This window comes from Loxodonta africana, chromosome 4 (genome assembly GCF_030014295.1).
Source record: "Loxodonta africana isolate mLoxAfr1 chromosome 4, mLoxAfr1.hap2, whole genome shotgun sequence".
In the NCBI taxonomy this organism is placed as follows: Eukaryota; Metazoa; Chordata; class Mammalia; order Proboscidea; family Elephantidae; genus Loxodonta; species Loxodonta africana.
In genome coordinates this window covers 130,651,440-130,674,287 of record NC_087345.1, presented here as the reverse complement: position 1 = coordinate 130,674,287, position 22,848 = coordinate 130,651,440, and the positions used below count along the sequence as shown (strand labels likewise).

The 22,848-nt window shown below is 37.5% G+C and overlaps 1 protein-coding gene and 1 pseudogene across 3 annotated transcripts; one reads left to right on the top strand and one right to left on the bottom strand.

Annotated features, from left to right (window-relative positions):
- Nucleotides 1-235: 235 nt before the first annotated feature.
- Nucleotides 236-19,705, bottom strand: KLRB1 (killer cell lectin like receptor B1). Of its 3 annotated transcripts, XM_023549094.2 has the most exons (7): nt 19,549-19,705; nt 19,326-19,463; nt 14,769-14,867; nt 13,898-13,990; nt 11,892-12,046; nt 11,426-11,538; nt 238-8,415 (listed from the first exon to the last, which is right to left on the bottom strand). In XM_023549094.2, exons 2-7 carry the CDS (start codon nt 19,408-19,410, stop codon nt 8,277-8,279), a joined length of 684 nt encoding a protein of 227 aa, XP_023404862.2. In that variant the 5' UTR covers nt 19,411-19,463; nt 19,549-19,705; the 3' UTR covers nt 238-8,276. The 3 variants fall into 3 exon arrangements, with proteins under 3 accessions (XP_064140717.1, XP_023404862.2, XP_064140716.1); XM_064284646.1 differs by lacking the exon at nt 19,549-19,705 and having other exon boundaries at nt 19,326-19,495; XM_064284647.1 differs by lacking the exons at nt 14,769-14,867; nt 19,549-19,705 and having other exon boundaries at nt 236-8,415; nt 19,326-19,495.
- LOC135231138 (small ribosomal subunit protein eS7-like) lies at nt 13,192-17,797 on the top strand (annotated as a pseudogene).
- Nucleotides 19,706-22,848: the final 3,143 nt, after the last annotated feature.

Sequence of the window (22,848 nt, the reverse complement as noted above, 5' to 3'; positions counted from 1 at the left end):
AAGCACCACTTTTAATCTTTCTCAAATCTTAACAAAAGGTTTTTGTTAAAGTTTTTGTTGAGTTTTAGGAGACTAGTCTGTTCGAGGCTCAAGGTTCAAAAGACTATCTCAAGGGCAATGGCCTGTTGTTTTACCCCAATTCAATGGACCCCAGAAATCCGGATTTCAGGAGAATTAAAAATTGTTTCTCAATGGAGAAAGAACTAAAGCAAAACTTTGTCTACCTCGTAATTTTGCCTAAGGCTGGCTGTAGTACTTAACCATGTAGCCCTGCTCCAGGTTAAGTAGTTGGGCTAAATTTATGTGGATTAAAATGATATTTATTGGGTTGGTTTGCTAAAAGCCTTTTAACTGTTGCAACACAACAAGTAATACATATTTATAGGCTTGGCAAAACTTAAAAATTCTGTTAGGTCTTCTGCTAGAAATATTGCAGCTGAATGAATAGTAAGTTATATCTGAATAAGATTTATGTATGGATATGGCCTGTTGTTGTTAGGTGTCATGGAATTGATTTTTGACACATAGTGACCCTATGTGATAGAGTAGAATTGCCCCAGAGGGTTTTCTAGACCATACAACCTCTCCATATGGTTAGGTTCTAAAGATCACATTGTTATATGAAATTGGTGTTATGTGAAAATGGAGGAAGACTGCATCAAATCACAAAATGGAGGATGACTACTTCATTACTTAACTGCCAAACCACTGAGAATCATGGCCCAGCCAAGCTGACACATAAGCTTAATCATAACAGCCAGCATTACTCTTGCCTCATGCCTCAACATTTATTACTGACAGATGTATGTTGTTAGTGTACAAATTATTTGGGTGGTAGATTTTCTACTATTGTCATAAATGCAAAGAGTCAGATAAAGAGATAGTGGATAGGTGAGGAGAAGGTGTAACTTTATAGGAGCACATTACCAGGTCTTAACCGAGCACTTAACTGTGTATATGGCCTGCAGTGATGAAAATACAATAATGATATTAACTCATTATTAGCTACTTGTATAGCACTGGCATTATTTATGGCTCAAGAGTAAGTGTAATTGTGGAATTTGTTGATTTCCTCTCACATACTTGATACTGCTGAAGAGGAATACTATAAACAAAACATCCCCTGCTCAATGTTTCTCTCATGTCTTCCCCAAAGCACCACATTCTTCAGCTCTTCTTCCAGCCTCAGGAGTCACGCTTTCTTATTTCCAGACTTGTACTTACCTGCTTTCTTCTAAATGTTGAAGTGCCTTAAAATTTTATTCTTGACCCTCTTCTCTTCTGTATTTACACATTCTCAGTAGATCAACAGTTCTCATTGTCTGCCGCTTCCACTATTGCCTTTCTATGAACAACCCCACTTAGCAGCCAGAGTTATTTTTCTAAAATATAAACCAGATCGCATCTTTCCTCTGCTTAACCAGAACCAGATGCTATAGATTCAACTCTGACACATGATAACCCCATATGCATCAGAGTAGAACTGTGCTCCACAATTTTCGATAGCTGATTTTCTAGGAATAGATCATCAGGACTTTTCTCCTAGGTTCTTCTGAGTGGACTCAAACTCAAACCTTTGGCTTAACAGCTGAGTGTATTAACCATTTATACCACGCAGGGACTCCACCATCCAATAACTCCCCATTACAGTCGGAGAAAAATAGAAGGTCCAGTAGCATCTGGATCTTTTACGTCTCTCCAGCCTCATCTTTTATCATTCAACCTTCATCAACCTTGCCTCTGCTGCCGTACTGGTTATATTCTATCCACAAAAATTTCTCTCTGCTCGTAGCACATGCCAGCTCCTTCCTGCCTTAGGTCCTTTGCTCCAGCTAATCCCTGTGATTGGAATGCTCCTGCCTCAGATCTTCACATTCTCAGGAAAGTATTCCCTGACCATTGGATCTAATAGAGCCTCCCAGATACTGTAGCACACGCACCTTTAGAATGTTTAACACCATCTGAAATTACCTTCTTTTTATTGTTTATTTATAGTTTGTTTGTTTCATCCTTGCTAGAACAGAAGGTCTAAGAAACAGTAAGCACTTTTCCTGTCTTGTTCACAGCTTTTTGGTGCCCAATGCATAGCAGGCACATAATAAATCTTATAGAATAAATATATGCATTTCCAAACAATGCATTGGTAACACGGTGTACAGTGTTATAAGGAGTAGGTGGGTGGTGCAAATGGTTAACGTGCTGAACTGCTAACTGAAAGTTTAGAGATTATAGTCCACCTAGAGGTGCCCAGGAAGAAAGATCTGGCAATCTGCCTCTGAAAAATCAGCTATTGAAAACTCTGCGGAGTACAGTTCTACTCTAACACACAGGCGGTCACCCATGAGTTGGAGTCAAATCAGTGGCAACAGGTTTGGTTAGTAGACGCGTAGTAGTATCTCATCGTCATATTAACTTGCAATTCCCTGATGATGCATTCTCACAAATGCATTCTTACCCTTCATAGCATCTCCTGAAAAATGAGTTGATTATCATTAACTACCTAAATCAGTTGTGGTCAAGTTGACTCGGACTTGGGCTGACCCCAGTGTGTCAGAGTAGAACTGTTCTCCACAGGGTTTTCAATGGCTGATTTTTTGGAAGTAGATTGCCCAGATTTTCTTCCTAAGTGTTAAGAAGCTGAGCACATCAACCATTTGCATCACCCAGGGACTGTTGTGTTGAGGTAGAGAGTGCAATTAACTTCGTGCCTGGAATATCAAACTCGGGTGTTACCTGCATTAATGGGTCAGCTCCTCAATGTTGAAAAATCAATCTGTGGTCCTGCTTTATGATTTGTAATAATTTATTTATCTGTTTAGGAACTATTTATTACCTACTGTGTGCCAGAACCAGACGTTGGTAACAAACACTAAGAAGGCCCTTCTTATCATGGAGCTCATATTGCCACAGATAGAGGCCAATAATGATAATAATAATAAGCAAATAAACAAATAAATGGGTTATCTATTTTTATATATTATGAAGGAAATAAACAAGATGTTTCAAAGGGCTAAAATGCAGGTGCTGGTTCTGAATAAAACTGTCCTGGTGGATACAGAAATTTGTTTTTTTCTGTTTTGCTTGGAGAGGAACAAGAGCAACTACAAAAGAAAAAACAAAAAGTAAATAAGGCCAAAAGGTGGCAGAGCAGAATTCATCAGAAACAACTGCAGAAGTAAACTTGAATTGCTGCCAAAAAGTAGGCAAAAAGCTCCCCACACCAGACCAGTATAAGCTAGTTGCTTTATGACTTTATGAGTGTTTAGGACTCAAAATTATTATTATTACTTAGAATTATCTTTTTCTTCCCTTGTGCTTCTTGTATTTTTTTTTTTCCCCAAGCTGTGTGGTACAGAAGGCAAAAGTTACTCTTGTTTACCTATACCTGTATTATGAGAGAAACATCTGATTGTTGACTGCTCGCACATCTGTGGATTAGAGACAATGGTAAAATAAAAATGAAAAACTAGGCTAGTGTCTGAAGAACATTTTCTTTTTTAATTTTTCCACCATAAGAATTTTCCTACTGTACCTACTTTTTAACCCACACCATACATATTGAAGAACTCTGTGGAGTGAGTGAGTGGAAGGTAAAACAGGAGCAACAGACTTCAAATCTAAGCATGTGACATAAAAAACAGAGGGAATCTCACTGACCGACTTTCAGAGTGTTTTTACTACAACAAACAGATCGTTACTCTGCCAAGAATAACTTCTTTTTAGCTTACTACATTAAAAGGAGTTGGTGACTGTCTCCTTTCTTCCTTTAATTGTCCTATCTTGGTACTTGTCTGACTCCAACCAGAGGAGAAGTGGAATCAGCCTTACAGACATAAAAACAACTGACTATAACAGAACAAAAAAAGGAAGTAAATCATGTTTCAGAAAAGTGGGAAGAAATAGATTATAAATTATGAGAGGAAATAATCATAAAGAAATTAATATTTGAATCAAGTCTTCTACAATTATTAGGATTTTTCTAGGCAAAGAATGAAAGATTAGGTGATAAGAGATCTCAGGCTTATGGGACAACATGCATTAAACCATGAAAGCATAAAAGGTTAGGATGTGTTTGAGCCTGGTAAGGAGTAATTGTCCGGGAGAATGAGCTGCACAGAGGCACATAGTGTAAGATAACACCCATAAAGTAGGTGGCTGACCTTGAATGTCCTGCTAAGAAGCTCTTTTGGCATGATTTGGAGTTGTAATAAGTTTATGGTCAATAAATATTTACTCAAATACTATAACCAAAATTTTTCACCTGTTAAGAGGATGAAAAGTCACAGGCTGGAAGAAAATATTTACAAAACATGCATCTGATTAAGGATTGTATCCAAAATATATAAACAGCTCTCAAAACTTCAAAATAAGGGAAAAAATTCCGTTACAAAATGAGCAAAACATCTGAACAGACACCTCACCAAAGAAGATATACAAATGGCAAACATACATATTAAAAGATGTTCAACAACATACACGCAAGTTCAAACAACAATGAGATACCCCTACACATTTATTTATTAAACCAATTGCCCTGAGTCTACACCAACTCATGGTGACCTCATGTGAGTCAGAATAGCACTGTACTCCGTAAGGTTTTCTTTCAATGGATGATTTTTCAGAAGTAGATCACCAGTACTTTCTTCCAAGGCACCTCTTGGTGTACTCAAACCTCTAACCTTTTAGTTAGCAGTTGAGCTCATTAGCTGTTTGCACCACACAGGGATTCCACACACCAATTACCAGTTTCTGTGGGAGTGAATTTTGACTCATGGCAACCCTTTGTTGTTGTTGTTAGGTGCCAGTGAGTCAGTCCCGACTCAGAGTGACCCTATGTACAGTAAAACAAAACACTGCCCAGTTCTGTGCCGTCCTCACAATCATTGCTATGTTTGATCCCATTGTTGGAGCTACTGTGTGGATCCATCTCATTCAGATTCTTCCTCTTTTTTGCTGACCCTCCACTTTACTAAGCGTGATGTTCTTCTTCATGGACTGATAACGTGTCCAAAGTCTGTGAGATGAAGTCTTGCTGGCTTGCCATCCTGGCTTCTAAGGTGCATTCTGGCTGTACTTCTTCCAAGACAGATTTGTTCTTTCTTCTGGCAGTCCACGGTATTATAATCAATATTCTCTGCCAACACCATAATTCAAAGTCATATATTCTTCTTCAGTCTTCCTTATTCATTGTCCAGATTTCACATGCATTTGAGGCTATTGGAAATACCACAGCTTGGGTCAGGTGTACCTTGGTCCTCAAAGTGACATCTTTGCTTTATGACACTTCAAAGGGGTCTTTTGCAACAGATGTACCCAATGCAATACATCATTTGATTTCTTGACTGCTGCTTCCATGAGCATTGACTGTGAATCCAAGTAAAATGAAATCCTTGACAACTTCAGCATTTTTCCTGTTTATCATGATGTTGGCTATTGGTCCAGTAGTGAGGATTTTTGTTTTCTTTTATGTTGAGGCGTAATCCATACTGAAGGCTACAGTCTTTTATCTTCATCAGTAAGTGCTTCAAATCCCTCTTCTCTTTCAACAAGCAAGGTTGTGTCAGCTGCATAGCACAGGTTACTAATGAGTCTTCTTCCAATCCTGATGCCACATTCTTCATGTAGTACAGTTTCTTGGGTTATTTGCCCAGCATACAGATTGAATAAATATGGTGAAAAGAAAAAAATTCCAATGCAAACATTTCCTGATCTTAAACCACACAATATCCCCTTGTTCTGTTTGAAGGGCTGCATCTTGGTCTAGGTACAGGTTCTGCATGACCACAATGAAGTGTTCTGGAGTTTCTACTCCTCACAATATTATCCATAATTTGTTATGATCCACACAGTTGAATGCCTTTGCATAGTCCATAAAACACAAGTAAACATCTTTCTGGTATTCTCTGCTTTCAGCCAGAATCCATCTGACATCAGCAATGATATCCCTGGTTTTATGTCCTCTTCTGAATCCGGCTTGAATTTCTGGCAGTTCCCTGCTGATGAACTGCTGCAGCCACTTTTGAATGACCTTCAGCCAAATTTTACTTGTGTGTGATATTAATAATATCGTCTGATAATTTCTGCATTCTATTGGATCTACCTTCCTTTAGAAAGGGCACAAATATGGATTTCTTCCAGTCGTTTGACCAGGTAGCTGTCTTCAAAATTTCTTGGCATTGATGAGTGAGTGCTTCCAGCATTGCTTTCATTTGTTAAAACATCTCAATTGGTATTCCATCAATTCTTGAAGCCTCTTTTTCACCAAGTGCCTCTTGGACTTCTTAGGGTGGCTAAAATCCAAAACACTGACAATACCAAATGCTAGCAAGGATGTGGAACAACAGGAACCCTTCTTCATTGCTGGTGGGAATGCAAAATGGTACAGCCACTGTGGAAGGTGGTCTTACAGTTTCTTACAAGCTAAACATAGACTTACTTTAAGGGCAATGAAACTATTCTGCACAATATTGTAATGGAAGGTATGTGAGATTATGCAGTTGTCAAAATTCATAAAGTGTTACAACACAAAGAGTGAACCCTAAGGTAAACTATGGACTTTAGTTAATAATAATGAATCAATGTTAATTCAATAATTGTAACAAAACTACCACACTGATACAATATGTAAATAAGAGGAACTGTGCAGGGAGGAGGAGGGGTATACAGAGACTCTGTACTTTCTGTGCAATTTCTCTATGAATCTACAACTTCTCTAAAAAATAGCCTCTTACAAATTTTCCCCCTTGAGCCAAACATTTTTTAACCTGTCTAGAATTTGGCCAGTCATGCCTTCTGCCTGTTATAGTTTGAGTTTCAGAGATGATGTCAGCAATATGATACGCAGCAGTAAGTACACTTCCACAGTATCTAGTTATCGAATCAAATTATCTAATACTGCAATTGCAAATGACGGTGACAGATTAACTTTTTTGGGTTACTTTCATTGTAAAAGTTTCTTACAGGTGCATGTCTTAAGGGTACATGATTTCAGATATAACAAGTATAAAAGGAAGAAAAGGCCAAAGTTTGGAATGAATTCTGAACTAACTGGATAGACTCAGACTTATGCTGAGCTGCTTTAGAAGGTTGCTATGAACAGCTTCCCCAAAAGGCAGGGATGCACACTGCTAATAATGGAAATATTTTCTTCAGACTTCCGTACTCCTACTAGTGTCACTATAGGTTTCTTCCCCAAAAGTGACAACCAGTTCAAAAATTTCATTTTTATTTTGTATTATTTAGTATCGATGCTTTTGTCTAAAATTTCTTCCTAAGTAATGCATTTCCTAAGCAATTGGAACAAATTTAATTAGATTTTTGATTTTTTATGGATTTAAAGTTTATTAATAAAAAGTATTATAAATTTTCTTTTTGCGGGGTACAAGAAATTGGGAAGTTATTTTGGTCATTATGGTATAATACTGAAATGTATATAATTCACTTTGGCAATGAATTACCAGGGTAACTAGAAATCTTTTTTTTTTCTTTTTCCGGAACTTTTGTTATAAGTCTCTGTACAGGGTAAATCCTAATTATAATGTTATTTGTTTTCCATTAAAAAAAATTGGCTTTTTTTGAAAAGTGAGAGATCTATTTTGGAACAAACACCTTTTTTTTAAACTTTAGTTTCTCTAACTGCAGTGTTTGAAGCTATCACTTGTTTATTATTAGGATAATGAAAGATTTAATTACATGTCACCTATTACTTGTGTGTGAGCCGTAGAAAGAAGAAGACATGGGAGAAAAAGAAGTAATCAGAAAATTCAATGGGAAGAGCTTTGGTATGGTGGGAAGAGAAAGGTCCCTTTCCAAACTCTTAAAAAGTTATGAGGTCCCTGATCTAGAGTCAAGAAATGAGCTTTAATCAAGGCTCTGCTGTCACTCAGTTATGTGATGATCTCATGGACTGTAAGAGACACACAGGGCTTTAGAAATACTTTACTACAACTTTTCTCGAGATGAGCTAAGGCACAGAAGGGATCAATGAAGGTTACACATGTAAACCAGGAGAAGAATACAGTTGGTCCGAATTTCTTTCCATTAAATATCACTGTCTCTCAAAATAACAAACCTATTCTCCATGTCTCTGTTTCCTCATTTTCTAGAATGAGTAGGTTGGATATGAACATCTGTAAGGTCCATAACAATTTCAGAATTCTCAGCATTTGTTCCTTTTTTGTCACTAAGCATACATTAGGCAGTTATCAGTTAGAAGTTCAGAGACCTGTAATGGAAAGTAAAGAAGTTTAGGTGGGATTTATAAGCATAGTCAAATGTCAAGTCCCGCTCTTTCTGACAGGTTTTGGTTCTTTTTGGCAGATCCATTTATTTTCGACAAAACAGTCTTCAGAAAAAATTTTTTCATTTGAGATGAAAGCACAGCTGTTTCCATAAGCAAGACCATCGATTTTTAATCTGTGGAGCAAAAAAAAAAAAGTCTAAGTGTTTAGGATTTTCTTACATAATTCTCCTCAGTCAGCCAGGTATTTCCTAGGACTTTCAGTGAACAATGGATTACTAGATGATGAAACACAGAGTATGTACACAGCCACAGATATAATGGTATAAACTCTGAAGACAAAGCTAACGTAAACCTCTTGAACTTACAGGTTTATCTTCAGTGCAAAAGAATTCTTCTAACAAAATACTTCACAATGATACAAAAAAAGAGAGAGAAACAGTTTTGGAGGCTGGGAATTGAATTTCCTGTTCTACTATAAACATGCCATATGCAAAGTTTCTTAACTTCGCTGAACTTCATTTTTTTCTTAGATATACAAGGGAATAAACACCTAACATTTGGGGGAGCCATGGAAGTGATGATAAGAAAGCATGACAATGCTTAAGAAAATCACGTGCCCAGTAAAAGTAGTAAGTATATAGAGGGTGGTGAACATAGTGGGCATACAGGCTCTATAGAATTTGGTTGTAGCTAGGGAAAGAGGGTAGAAGTCCTGGTGGTGCAATGGTTAAAGCGCTCATCTACAAACCAAAAGGTTGGCTGTTCAAACCCACCAGCAGCTCGAGGGAGAAAGATGTGGCTTTCTGCTCCCATAAAGGTTACAGCCTTGGAAGCCCTATTGGACAGTTCGACTCTGTCCTGTAGGGTCGCTGTAAGTCAGAATCCACTCCACAGAGTAGTTTTGCATTTCTTTGTTTTGGTAGGGAAAGAAGCTAGGTTCATGTGGTATGTTGTCAATTTCCTTTTTTCCCCATTTCAGACACAGGTTGACAGCTATCAGCTTCAATATATTATTAGTTCCAAACGAGGATGAATCTTGTGGCTCACTGCAGGTGAAGGTAGCAATAGAATGCAAACACTGGGACGGGCAATATTAGGGCTGGGTTGCAAGCATGGGGTGAGTTCAAGAGTCACGTATTTGTCTCAAAAAGAGGGTGAGGGTGTGGCATTTGGCAAGGCTGCTTCACAGCTTCTTTGCTCCTTGGTTCCATTTCTTCATGGAGCCCTTGAGGCCTGAGCAGCTAATCTGATTTTTCCCTAGTGCCACCTTTCTAGTTAAACCACGCACTTCTCCCAAGTGGACTATTGCAAAAGTCCCCTAACTTGTATCTCTTCCACCGTTCTGATTCTTCCATCAACTTTCAGGGTAATTTTTAAATTCCAATCTGGCCAAATGACTCAACTTCTTTTCAAAAATTCCTCAATGGCTTCCCAGGCCTTCCAGTACCAGATAGGTATCTGCCTAGTTCTATGACATTGTCTCCTTTAATCTCCAAAACAATTTAGGAAAGAATTACTCTCTTTTATTTTTTTTTTTAACTAAAAAACCAGGGCTCAGAGAGTTAAAATAAAAGTAGAGCCTAACTGATGCTCTTTCTACCCTAAAAAGATACCTTCCAGAGTCCACTGGGGAGCACCTGGAATGGTTTTAAACAAAGTATCATTTTATCTTCAGAATAAAACAGGATGTTCCACTTAATATATTCACTTTACACATATTTCTGCTCACAGACATTTAAATTAATGGTTTTCAATTTCTTTTTTTACTATGAACCAGAATTAAAAAAAAAAAAATTTGTATCATGGCCCAGTAATCACACACACACATAAAAAATTTCATAAACCAATATTAACCCTTACTACATATAAAAGAAAACTAAAAAAAAACAGTGTTATCGAGTCGACTCCGATTCATAGTGACCCCATGCAATGCCAAAACTAGGTCCATATAAACTAGAGTTTATATGTAATTAAAATAATATATGTAGAAAATAATATATTTATGTAGAAAGCATTATTAAAAAAGAAATAAGGAACAATTTTATTTAATGGAACTGGTGTGCTTACCTTTTCATGAATTCATTCTAGTCCACGACACATACTTTACATAATCTCCATTTTTTAAAGTATTGCACTTTAAAAAATATTTTAGAATGTAGCTCAGTCAACATTCGCTGATTAAGCCAGCATTTCATTTGATGCTTAATAGTTTTCAATAATAATAAATTACCACCATATTTAAAAGGAAGTTGAACATGCTTCCGTGTTTTAAAATTTCAACTTCTTGTTTTTCTAATTATTAAAAATATCACTTTAAATGTAATTTATAGAAGTTTGATTAAATGTTACAATCATTCATAGGTTGATAAAATGTCACACAGAGTATCATCTTTTCTAAAAACGCATTGAAAGCTCTTTACAGACACGTGGTTGAATGTCTGCACACTTTCCTTGCAGGGCAAAAATTACCCTGCTATTTGCTAGACAATTCACTATAATTCTGTTAGAATATGTGATTTAACTGTGTAGCATCAACTCTCCTGTTACACAGATGGTTATTATGACCATCTGACACAAAAAACTACAGTGAAATGCCAAAGAGGAAATAGCAAATGGTTCCTTTGTGGCCCATGCATATATTCATCACATCTCCTCAAATAACGGTCTCTTTCACTCATTGGTTAATTTCATTGAAGTATTTGTCATAACACGCATAATTCCTCCTAAGCGTGTTTGCTACATACTATGAACCTTACTATTTTTTTGTTCCTTTTATATTAATTGCTTCAGTGTGAGGTGTAATGGACCAAATTGGTTTCATGACTCACTAAGGTATTTTGTGCAACAGTTTAAAAAAACTACTTAGGAAATTCTGTCTGCCAACAGACTCTAGTTAGAGAATTTTTACTGAGGTACCTCTTAAAGAAGCTAGTCTATTTCTTGTCTTCTAAAACTCCATTTCAGGCAAAAATATATATTCTTATAAACTCCATTTATGTCTTTTCATAAATGGAATTTTCAACCAACTTTGTAATCATCCATCTTCTCTGCTTCCTCTGAATCTATTGAAAATTTCTAAACTAAATAAAAACTGCAAAACTCAATCATCAATAACAATGTTACTGCCTTGCAATGTGAATCTGATGTGAATTAAACATTAAAAATAGCTCATCTAATACTCACACATTAGAATTTAAAAAAGAGCCATTTATCCACTTCCAGTTCTTCTCTGATGTAAAATTTAATCCAATCCAATACAGAATTCCTCCAGACTTTATCAGGCCCTGTATGAGTCTCTATAAATGGAACAGAAGAAATGACTGAGTACTGAACTAGTTAATCTATTCAATACTACCTTGTTCTACTCATCCCCTGAGGTCTGGATCAAGCATTACTTCCTCTATAAAGTCTTTTCTGACTCCACATCGTAGGTAATCATTCTTTTTTTTTGTAATATTTCTCTACATTTATATATTTCTTTTATTACAGTCATTATATTATAATCATTTATTTTCTTACATGTCTGTTTAGTCTGGAAGTCAAGGTCTCTACTTCCATCAGGATAAAATCTTTGAGCTAAAGCCCAAGCATCTTGACATGGTTTAAAGAAAATATTAAATTCTATTAAGGTCATTTAGTAATTATTCACCAATTCTTCTTCATCTTGAATAATTAGCAAACTGGACTCTTTTGTGTAACAATCTGCTAAGCTGTTCTTCCAGGAGTTGAAAGTGTGAGAAAGAAACAAGCATTTCCCTCGAAGTGAACACCAGTGTATTGGGCATCTTAATGGACCCGGTCTCTCTAAAGTAAGAAAGAAAAAAAAAAAGATTTAAAGAAGCATACAGTTTCAACCTGTTGCCACTACACTACAACCAATCTTTCTCTCTCTCTCTCACACACACGCATGTCATTATATATGCTTAAAAGTCATTGACCCTCATTGTGAAAACAACTCTAATGAATTAATTACAATTTTGAGGTTTTTGAGACCAACTATTCATTCTGGTACCAGGAACTGGAAAGTAATGACTAGTTATATGAAGCACAAATCGATTCTTAGAACATTAGAGAAGAAAAAAAAATCAAAATAAAGTAAATAGTTAACATTTTACATTTTTAGACACTGAGCGACAGAATAATACAAGTGGATGGTGGTAGAGTCAAGATTACTTCTGTGTTTCCTTGAGCCTATCAACAGTGTTTATTCTACAACGTGGACAACAATATCAAACTCACTTAACAAATACTTATTTTAAACAATATGCCAAGTGTGAAGCATAAAATAATTCATTTCACTAAATTAATGAGAAATACCATGGGAAAAGCATAAGAAAAATTTTGTTGTCAAATAATATTGTTGCCTACTTAATGCAATCTCCTGGATTCCATTTTCCAGAAAATTTTCACAGTTTTCTTAAAATATTTGTTCTGTAAGAGTATGTGCATAGATCATATTCTGCTGCCCTCACTCAACCACAGTTGCCTTTATTAAAACACTCTACACATTGAAACTAGAATAATATTGCTACATGTCAAAGAAATGAAATACATATTAAAGAATTTGTTCTATGTTTTCAGTTCTATTAATTCATTTCAGACCAAAGTTAACTGTTTGACATGTTCATTAAAATAAACAAATACTCAATTTAAATGTATATTTAACTTTTTAACTTGATATTTTGGCTATTAATTACTGAATAACCTAGTAGCAGCTTCTCATGAAGTAGTATACCCTGTGGGTAAGACCATAGGTTCTGGAGCCTGAATACCTAAGTACAATTTCTGGTGTGGCTACTAACTGCTTGTGTGACCTTGAGCAAGTTATTTAACCTTTCTAAGCCTCAGGTGTCTGAAATGTAAAATCAGGGCAATAAAAATTCTATCTTAACATATAGGATTGTTGTGAGCCTTAAAAAAGCTAACTCATGAAATCGGTTAAAAGCTAGATGTTGCCTTCCTACACCGGCCCTCAGCAAGGAAAAGGCCACTGTTGCAGTTCAAGCGAGAAGACTGCGAAGCCCAATGTTGACAAGACGGATGAATTCAAGTCTGGTGTTTCTCAAGCGCTGCTTGAACTGGAGATGAACTCGGACATAAAGGTGCAGTTGAGGGAGCTGCATGTAACCACAGCCAAGGAAGTTGAAGTTGGTGGTGGTCAGAAAGCTAGTATAATCTTTGTTCCGTTCCTTGACTGAAGTCTTTCCAGAACATCAAATCAGGCTAGTATGTGAACCAGAGAAAAAGTTCAGTGGAAATCATGTTGTCTTTATTGCTCAGGGGAGAATTCAGCCCAACCGAAAAAGACATACAGAGAATAAGCAGAAGCCTCCCAGGAGCCGTACTCTGAGAGCTGTGTACAATGCAATCATTGAAGACTTGGTCTTGCCAAGTGAAATCGTGGGCAAGAGAATCTGTGTAAAATTGGATGACAGCTGGTTTAGAAACGTTCATTTGGACAAAGCACAGCAGAACAATGTAGACACAGGTTGAAACTTTTTCTGGTGTGTGTAAGAAGCCCACTGGCAAGGTTGTAAATTTTGAATTCCTAGAGTTTCCATTGTAAACAAAAATAACTCAATAAAGAAAGATTCACAATTAAAAAAAAAGAAGAAGCTAGATGTTATTCTTAGGAAATTCAAGCTACAAAATTACCTGTTGTTTCATTCCTGTATTCTTGAGTACTCCTGTACTCTTCTTGAGCATCTACGCTACATTTTTCTGTTGATTTCTGACTTAAAAATATCACTAGTTAATAAAGAAAAAACAAGAAGATTAAATGCAGAAACCTATGACTGAATGGAAAAGTTACATCGTCTCTATGTTTCCTCCCGATGCAGAAAGATAAATCAAGCATCAATAATAAAATTGTGGTTCCACTTATAACTTCAGCCGGTAACTAAATTATCTTAGCCAGCTCCAATATGGACAGAAGATAAAGGCAGTAGCAATTTGGTAACAAAGGGTCTAGTTAGGAGGCAGCCTACATAAACAAACACGAAAAAAACAGGTAATAGTGGACTCAGATATTCTGTTGCCTGTTATCTACTAGATTAGTAAATCTAAGGGCTTTAAACTCTTAAATTGATTACACTCTTACCAAAACTTTCTAGTCCTCAGAATAAGTATAACCATGGTTATCACAGGGGAGAGACTGCCCAGGACAATCTGGAATTTAGTGGGTTTTTTGGGTGGGTAATAAACTACAAGACCTCAATAATTGTTATTTTCATTGTTATTGTCATTTTTTTCATTGCCATCGTGATCTCTTTTTGTTGTTGTTTTCAAGTTCTTAGAGCACAAGTAAAATACCACACGGTGACTCTCAGAACAATTGGGAAGGGAAATGTGGAAGGCTGAAGTTTTCAAAGTGGATATGGGCTGAGCCATAGAAGTGTTATTTTGTTCCTGTTTATTTCATAGGTCTTTTGCTAAGTTTGGGGTGACCAAATCATGTTAAGATGCTCCCATATTTATGATGGAAGTAGAGTAAATATTCTGAAATGAATGATTTCACACCACTTACCTGAAACACTCAACCCTATCACAGCCAAGGCAAAGAGAATAATCCCAGCACAGCCAAGTTTCAGAGTAAATTGATGCCAACGTGGACCCTGACAGACATCTGAGAAGTTAAGATAATATACTCAATTAACTCAGTTGAGTACATGTGGTACAAAAATTAAAGGTGATTTAGATGACATATGGACAGTTAAGCTCTGGCTGGGAGCCAGGGGCAGGAAAGAGTATTTGTTAGCCATCTTAGAGATCCACAAAATGGATTCAATGAGAGCCAACTGAAAGTTTGCTCACTGATAAAATAGGAATACTTATGTTTGTTTTGTGTACAAAGGCTGGGTCTGAGAGCCATATAAGGTAGATGTGTTAGGGTGAGGAAACACTTGGAAACGGATAATGGTGATGTTTGAACTAAATGATGATCATAATGTCACAGAATTGTATATGTGAAGAATGTTGAAATAACAGATGTTTTGTTACATATATTTATCACAGTAACAAAAGACAGATGCAAAAATACTTTGAAAATTGCCAAGTGCTATACAAAAATAAGGTGCGTGCCCTATTGTAGGAAACTAGTCAAAGCATTTTGGATTACCACCTGGTGCTATTTAGGACATGTGCCGTGGAGGAAGGGAGGTAGGAGTAGATCCTCACAGGAGATTCCTCGACCCTGGACATACATCTCAATATGAGAAAACCAAGCTTGGTAATATTGGCCTACTGAGCCAGAGTAATACAAGACCGGGAAAACTTATTCAATGAGCAACCACTACTAAGATGTCTTTCCTTCCAGTTATGTATTGTGATGGTTAGAGTTCATCCTTTCTTCTCTTGAAGCTCCAGCTTCATTTGCAAAATGAAGAAAACTCCATATAATCATTATTTTAATATTTATTACTGAAGTACAGCAGGGCTTAAGAACAAAGGCTCTCAAATCCAGTAGATCTGAGTTTGTGAATGCTACTTACAGCTTTGGGACTTTGGACAATCTATTCAACTTCCATAAAGTACAAGCTTCCTCATCTACAAAATGTAGTGTAGTATCTACTTCCTATAGTTTTGGAGAGGATTGTATGAAATAGGGCTTCTAAAACACTGGCCATAGTGTCTGGTGCAAAGTAACTTCAATAAATATTGCTTACTATTATTTTTCTAAAAGAAAGATAGAAATTGTTTTTCTAAAATGATAGAAAAAAAGATAAAAACAATATTATTGTTTTTCTAAAAATATAGGTAAAAGGGCTACGTAAACCAGAGACTACATCAGCCTGAGACCAGAAGAACTAGATGGTGCCTGGCTACAACCGATGACAGCCCTGACAGGGAACACAACGGAGAACCCCTGAGGGAGCAGGAGAACAGTGGGGTGCAGATTCCAAATTCTCATAAAAAGACCAGACTTAATGGTCTGACGGAGACTAGAATGACCCCAGAGGTCATAGTCCCCAGGCCTTCTGTCAGCCCAAGACTGGAACCATTCCCAAAGCCAACTCTTCAGACAGGGATTGGACTGGACAATGGGATAGAAAATGATACCCGTGAAGAATGAGCTTCTTGCATCAAGTGGACACGTGAGACTATGTTGGCATCTCCCATCTGGAGCAGAGATGAGAGGACAGAGGGAATCAGAAGCTGGCCGAATGGACACAAAAAGAGAGAGTGGAGGGAAGGAGTGTGCTGTCTCGTTAGGGGAAGGCCAATTAGAAGTACACAGAAAGGTATGTATAAATTTTTGTATGAAAGACTGACTTGATTTGTAAACTTTCGCTTAAAGCACAATAAAAAAAAAGTATAGGTAAAAGGCAATTTGGGATGACTTTATAAAATAGTTATTTACTCATGACGATACTTAAGGAATTGAGTGGAGGGTCTTTTGCCTGGGAGGAATGCTCTTCTGCACCATGTCTGTCACACAGCACAGCAGGAGATTAGAATGAATGGAGTTACAAGAGATAATTGAAGAGGCCAGGCAAACTTCACTTATCTGGCAATACTCACTAAGGCTATTCTTTGGATTTAAGCAGTATGTTAAATCATATCATTTCGCTGCCCTAAACCTTCAGTGGAAACCTTGGTGGCGTAATGGTTAAGTGCTATGGCTGCTAACCAAAGGGTCGGCAGCTCGAATCGGCCAGGTGCTCCTTGGAAACTCTACGGGGCAGTTCTACTCTGTCCTATAGGGTTGCCATGAGTCGGAATTGACTTGACGGCACTTGCGGGTTTGGTTTTTGGTTTGGTTAAACCTTCAGTGGCTTCCCATCAAGAAGACCTGAATCTATAAAATGTCTTACAAATCCCTATTCAGCCTGGCTCCTCATTGCTTCTCTGATTTCATCCCCTTCTGGTCTCCAAGCATACACTCTGCCATCGTATACCTTCCAAAATTAAATAAGCTCTGGCAGAAAACCACCCTGCTAACAATCCATACCTGTTATTCTGCTCCGACTCTGCTTAGATAGCTCCTACCTGTTTTTCCTAAAAAAATGACAGGCACGTTCCTGTCTCAGAGCTGTTGCACTTGCTGAGCCAAATTCTAGAAGTCTCCTCTGCCAGAGAGCAGGCCTCTCTCTCTCGCACTTCTTTTGAGTCTTGACTCAAATGTCATCTTCTCAGGAAGACTTTCTATGACTTTCCTATTTTATACGGAATCTTCCCAAATTTTGGTTTTTCCACATTTTAATTTTTCTCAATAGCAATTAACACCATCTAATTTTTAAAATGTATCTATGGGTTATTTATTTTCTTGATTACATCTACAGTAATATAAGATAAACGCCATGGAGGTAAATATTTTTCTCTCTTTTGCTCACTGCTGTAGCCTCAGCACCTAGAGTATATCTGGCACATAGTAGGCACTTGTTGAATGAATGAACAAACTTTAAAGGCATTTTGCAGACACTTTATTCACTTTTCTAAAAGGTACACTCCTGACCTTCTCGCCATAAACTGGGTCACCGCTCACATTCTCTTTCTGCTTTTTGCTGACTTCCTTAGATAAAATCGCTATTTTATACAGTTACCACAGCCTCAGAGTTTAGCCAAAGAGTCCAGTGGAGGTTTTACAATAAAGCTAATGCCAGGCCAGTGTTCTGTAATCACACATTTTGCTCTGACATTATTCTACTATTTTTTTTTTCAGATTTACTTTTAGGATGATATTTTGTGATGACGATTACTAATTTTTTGGACCAATTGATTTGGAAATGTAGTAGCTTTCAAGGAAACGCTTACGGTCTTTCTTTATATTCACTTTCTGACATCCCCTTTCAAAAACCTTCCCCGTTTGCTAGATATGAGCAGGGGAGAAGATGTCTTGCTCTTTCCCATCAAGAAATAACTGAGGTTTGACCAAGCCCTCACCGCTGTTACCAAGCTCTTCCAATTTCCCCATCCCTGATACAAAAATTATACAGAAACTTATGTGATGATCCTAAGACTTTCTTCCTGATTTAGAACGTTGCCAATCTAGTAGTTTCAAAAGTACATCAAACAGTTCTAAAAAGATACACTCTACCTGCTCAGCACAATATTGAATGACCATCATCAGATCACGTAAGAATTGTGATGATATTGATGTCAGTAAATTCAGTTAGGTTTTAGAAGGTAATCCTATGTAACAATAATTTTATACATTTTTTTTTTTTTTTGCCTCAGTTTAAATTCTCTTCATCCATCCCCAGACCATGGCACCCATCATCTCCTGCTCACGGTAGATTTCTCCATTTCTTTCACTCAGAATACTAACTCCTCTGACACAGAAAAGTGCTGATTTCAGCAGTGTCAAACAAGTTTGTTAGTGATATGCCTCAGTGTATTTTGGATTATGTTTCTTCTAAGCTGTGATACTTTTATATGAGAGCCTACCAGGTATAATTACAGTAAAATCTTTGATATTGGATATAATTTTATCTCAGGAGTTATTTCCCTGTCCCTTTGGAAAATGGAGGATGTTAGTCATATGCATACAGTTTGTATTCTGAAAGGGATGCTGTGGATATAAAAGCACCAGAATATAATCATAGAATTAATGTTTTGTGGAGGAATTTGGAATAAAGTAGGTTGCTATTCCAGCGAGGTAGCAATATGTCCCTTAAATATTCCTTTGTTCATATATGTAAAGTGTTGTTTCTTTGGGGTTTTTGACCAAGACTCGATTAAGCACTTGACTATTAGCCAAAAGAATAATGGTTCAAAACTACCTAGAGGCGCTTCAGAAGACAGGCCTGGTGATCTGCTTCTGAAAGCCCTATGGGACCCCATGGAACAGTTCTGCTCTGCACACATGGGGTTGCCGCATGTTGGAAGTTACTGGAAGGCAACTGAACAACAACAACAATAAAAGGCATGTTTACTTTTCACACTATCTAGATAAACAAGGAAATCTAATAGGTGTGTTTTTCTCTATAGCAGTGGTTACCTAAACTCAAGCTATGCTAACTCTATTTAACAATAACATAGACCTGCTGCCCAGCTTCACATCAATAATTTAAAACCACAAATTTAAGAGGAAAAACTAACTCTGGGAGATATAAAAATGGCAAAAGGAAATTATTCCACTTACCCTGAGGAAGAGATGGGGGTGATGAACTTCCATGGGCTGACTGCCTGGATAAGTTTAAATCAGCATATGTCACTTGACTGTCCATTGCAGATGAAAGAATTCAGCACTAAGCTTGTGTATGAAACCAAACTCCAAGCTCTGTGAGGAAAGATCAGTGAAAGGAAGTGCCGAGTGTGAAGTCTTTCGCTGTCTCTTTCATACCCCCACCCACCCACACACCTACCTGTGGGTTTTAGCCATAAATTTGTCAGGCATTCTACTTCCTGGGTGTCCATTATACTTAGAAGTGTAATATCCACTTTGCTTAATTAACGGGTGTGTTGCTTGACAAAATTCTGGGACAGTTTTGTTGTTAGATGCTGTCAAGTCGATTTCAACTCATAGCGACCCTATGTGACAAATTCTAACTGCCCTATAAGGTTTCTTGGCTATAATCTTTACGGAAGCAGATCACCAGGTCTATCTCCCACTGAGTGGCTGCGTGGGTTTGAACTGTCAACCTTTTGATTAGTAGCTGAGTGCTTATTTTTGTGCCACCAGCAGTCCATTCAGGAGTAGGGTCAAGCGAATGAGGCACTTGCTTAGGTGCAGAATTTCAGGGGTTCCAAAAAACCCAGTAACCAAGATATATAATATTTAATGCAATGTCATAAAAAAGTTAAAAATAATGTAAAAATGTTCATAATGCCATTCAAAAGTTTGAAACCCTGCTGAAATATCTGTGCTGCAAAGAAAGTGGCAAAATGTGGAAAATGGGGTCATGTATGTGGGAAAGACCCCTGAATAATATGACAGATAAAGCAAAGAGCTAAAGATCAGTAGGCCACTTTTAGTTTAGTTCTCAAGGCATGTATGAATATAATAGTCTCCACATAAGTAAAAGAATTAGAAATCTGCAAGAACTATAGAAAGTGGAAGACTTTGGACTGTGGAATATCTTATCTCTTTCAAGAATTTTCAGGCATAGAACCTTAGGGCAGGGTGGACCTTAGGTGAAACCAAGTCTGACATTCTCACCTGGCAAGTGAGAAAAAGAAAACCAGGAATTCCCACAAAGCCACTTGTGGTGATAGTGCAGGTCCTCAAAATTACTTGACCGTGGAAACAGTCCCTGGCTTTGAACCCCAGAAAATAAAAAATGTCTATTCATAGCAGAAAATTATTATTCTGTGCCTGTTATAGGGATACACACTGATTCCCTAAAGCCCAGTGATGACTATGAAATGAGACGTAGGCATTTGTGTGATAGTTGCACAACCAAAGAAGAAAAACATGAAGCTTATAATATACTCATCTTTAAGATGATGGTAAGGGAAACAAAGGTGGTCCTGCTTTTATTTTAGACCATTAGTATGAAAACATATCTACATTACTGGTACTAATACTCTGAACCTAAAGATTGCTTAGGCTTATCTCTTTTTTTGTTGTTGTTGTTTTGTTTCCCTATGGGAGTTTAATTGCTAGAGTGATGCACCAACGATTATCCACTAGTATTTAGAAAATGGATGTTTCACCCTCCTGGAAATTTTCAAAATTTTGAGTTCAATGTATCTAGTCACTAGAACTAGCCTAGATTGATGATAACTCTTTGAGTGATTCAGTTAAAACGTTCTTCAGCTGTTTAACTATTTTGTAGTTGACAGTCTTTTTATTGGTGCTAGGGTATTTGGTTCTGCCACATACTTCATCTAATTTTTTAGAATACAGATAATCTGCCAGTTTTGGGGAAGGCTGTGCTGGGTCATGCGTGTAGAATAGTGACTTTTAAGCTTTCTCTCTCTCTCTCTCTCTATATATATATGTATCTGGGTGGTACAAATGGTTAAACGCTCAACTGCTAGTGGAAAGGTTGGAGAATCAGTCCACCCAGAAGCACCAAGGAAGAAAGCCCTGACAATCTGCTTATGAAAAATCAGCCCCCATCAGCCTTATGGAGCCCAGTTCTACTCTGACTCGGAATCAATTCCATGACAACTGGTTTGGTGTTAGTTTTAGATTTCTGGCACATACGCTCCTTCTCTACCCAAGATGTAGTTAGCTGCAGTGGAGAATGTGTTAAAAAGCACCACAGGTTATTCCAGTGATGCATAGACTACACTTAAAGAAACACCCATTGGTTTTTTTGTTTTGTTTTAATTTAATTTTTAAAATTTTATTTTACTTTTTTATTGTGCTTTGGTTTACAGACTAAATTAGTTTCTCATTAAACAATTAATACACATATTGTTTTGTGACATTAGTTGTCAACACTCTCCCCTTCTTGACCTTGGGTTCCCCATTTCCATTCACTCAGCTTCCCTGTCCCCTCCTACCTTCTCATCCTGGCCCCTGGGCTGGTGTGCCCATACAGTCTCCTACACATGGTTGAGCTACGTGTATCATTGTTTGTTTCATGGGCCTGTTACATATTTGCCTGAAGGGTGAACTTCAGGAGTGACTTTCATACTGAGTTAAAAGGATGTTTGGAGGTCATATTCTCAAGATTTCTCCAGTCTCCAGCAGACCAGTAAATTCGGTCTTTTTTGTTAGTTTCAATTTTGTTCTACATTTTTCTCCAGCTCTGTCTGGGACCCTTTACTGTGATCCCTGTCAGAGCAGTCAGTGGTTCTAGCTGAGCACCATCCAGTTGTGCTGGACTCAGTCTGGTGGAGCCTATGGTAGTTGTAGTCCATTAATCCTTAGGACTAATCTATCCCTGGTGTTTTTGGTTTTCTTCATTCTCCCCTGCCTCAGATGGGGTGGGACTAGTAATATATCTTAGATGGCCTCTCACAAGCTTTTAACACCCCAGACGCTACTCACCAAAGTAGGATGTAGAATATTTTCCTTATAAGGTATGTTATGCCAATTGAGCTAGATGTCCCTCGAGACCATGGTCGCCAGCCCTAAGCCCAATAATTCGACCCCTGTTGGAGCTTGGATGTGTCTATGAAGCATCTATGACTCTGCCTGGGTCAAGTTGTGCTGGCTTCCCCAGTATTGTGTACTGTCTTGCCCTTCACCAAAGTTACCACTTATCTATTGTCTAGATAGCATTTTTCCCTCCTTCCCACTCCCCTGCCTCATAACTATCAAAGATTGTTTCTTTCTATGTGTAAATGTTTTCGTGGATTTTTATAGTTGTGGTCTCATGCAGTATTTGTCCTTTCGTGATTAACTTATTTCATTCAGCATAATGCCTTCTAGATCCATCCATGCTGTGAGATATTTCAGAGAGTCATCATTGTTCTTTATCATTGAATAGTATTCCTTTGTGTGCATGTACCACAGCTTGTTTATTCATTCATCTGTTGATGGACACTTAGGTTGGTTCCATCTTTTTGCTATTGTGAATAATGCTGCAATGAACATGGGTGTGCATATGGCTATTTGCATGATGGCTCTTATTTCTCTAGGATGTATTCCTAGGAGTAGGATTGTTGGATCATATGGTATTTCTATTTTTAGCTTTTTAAGGAAGCACCATATGGTTTTCCAAAATGCTCGTACCATTTTGCATTCCCACCAGCAGTGCATAAGAGTT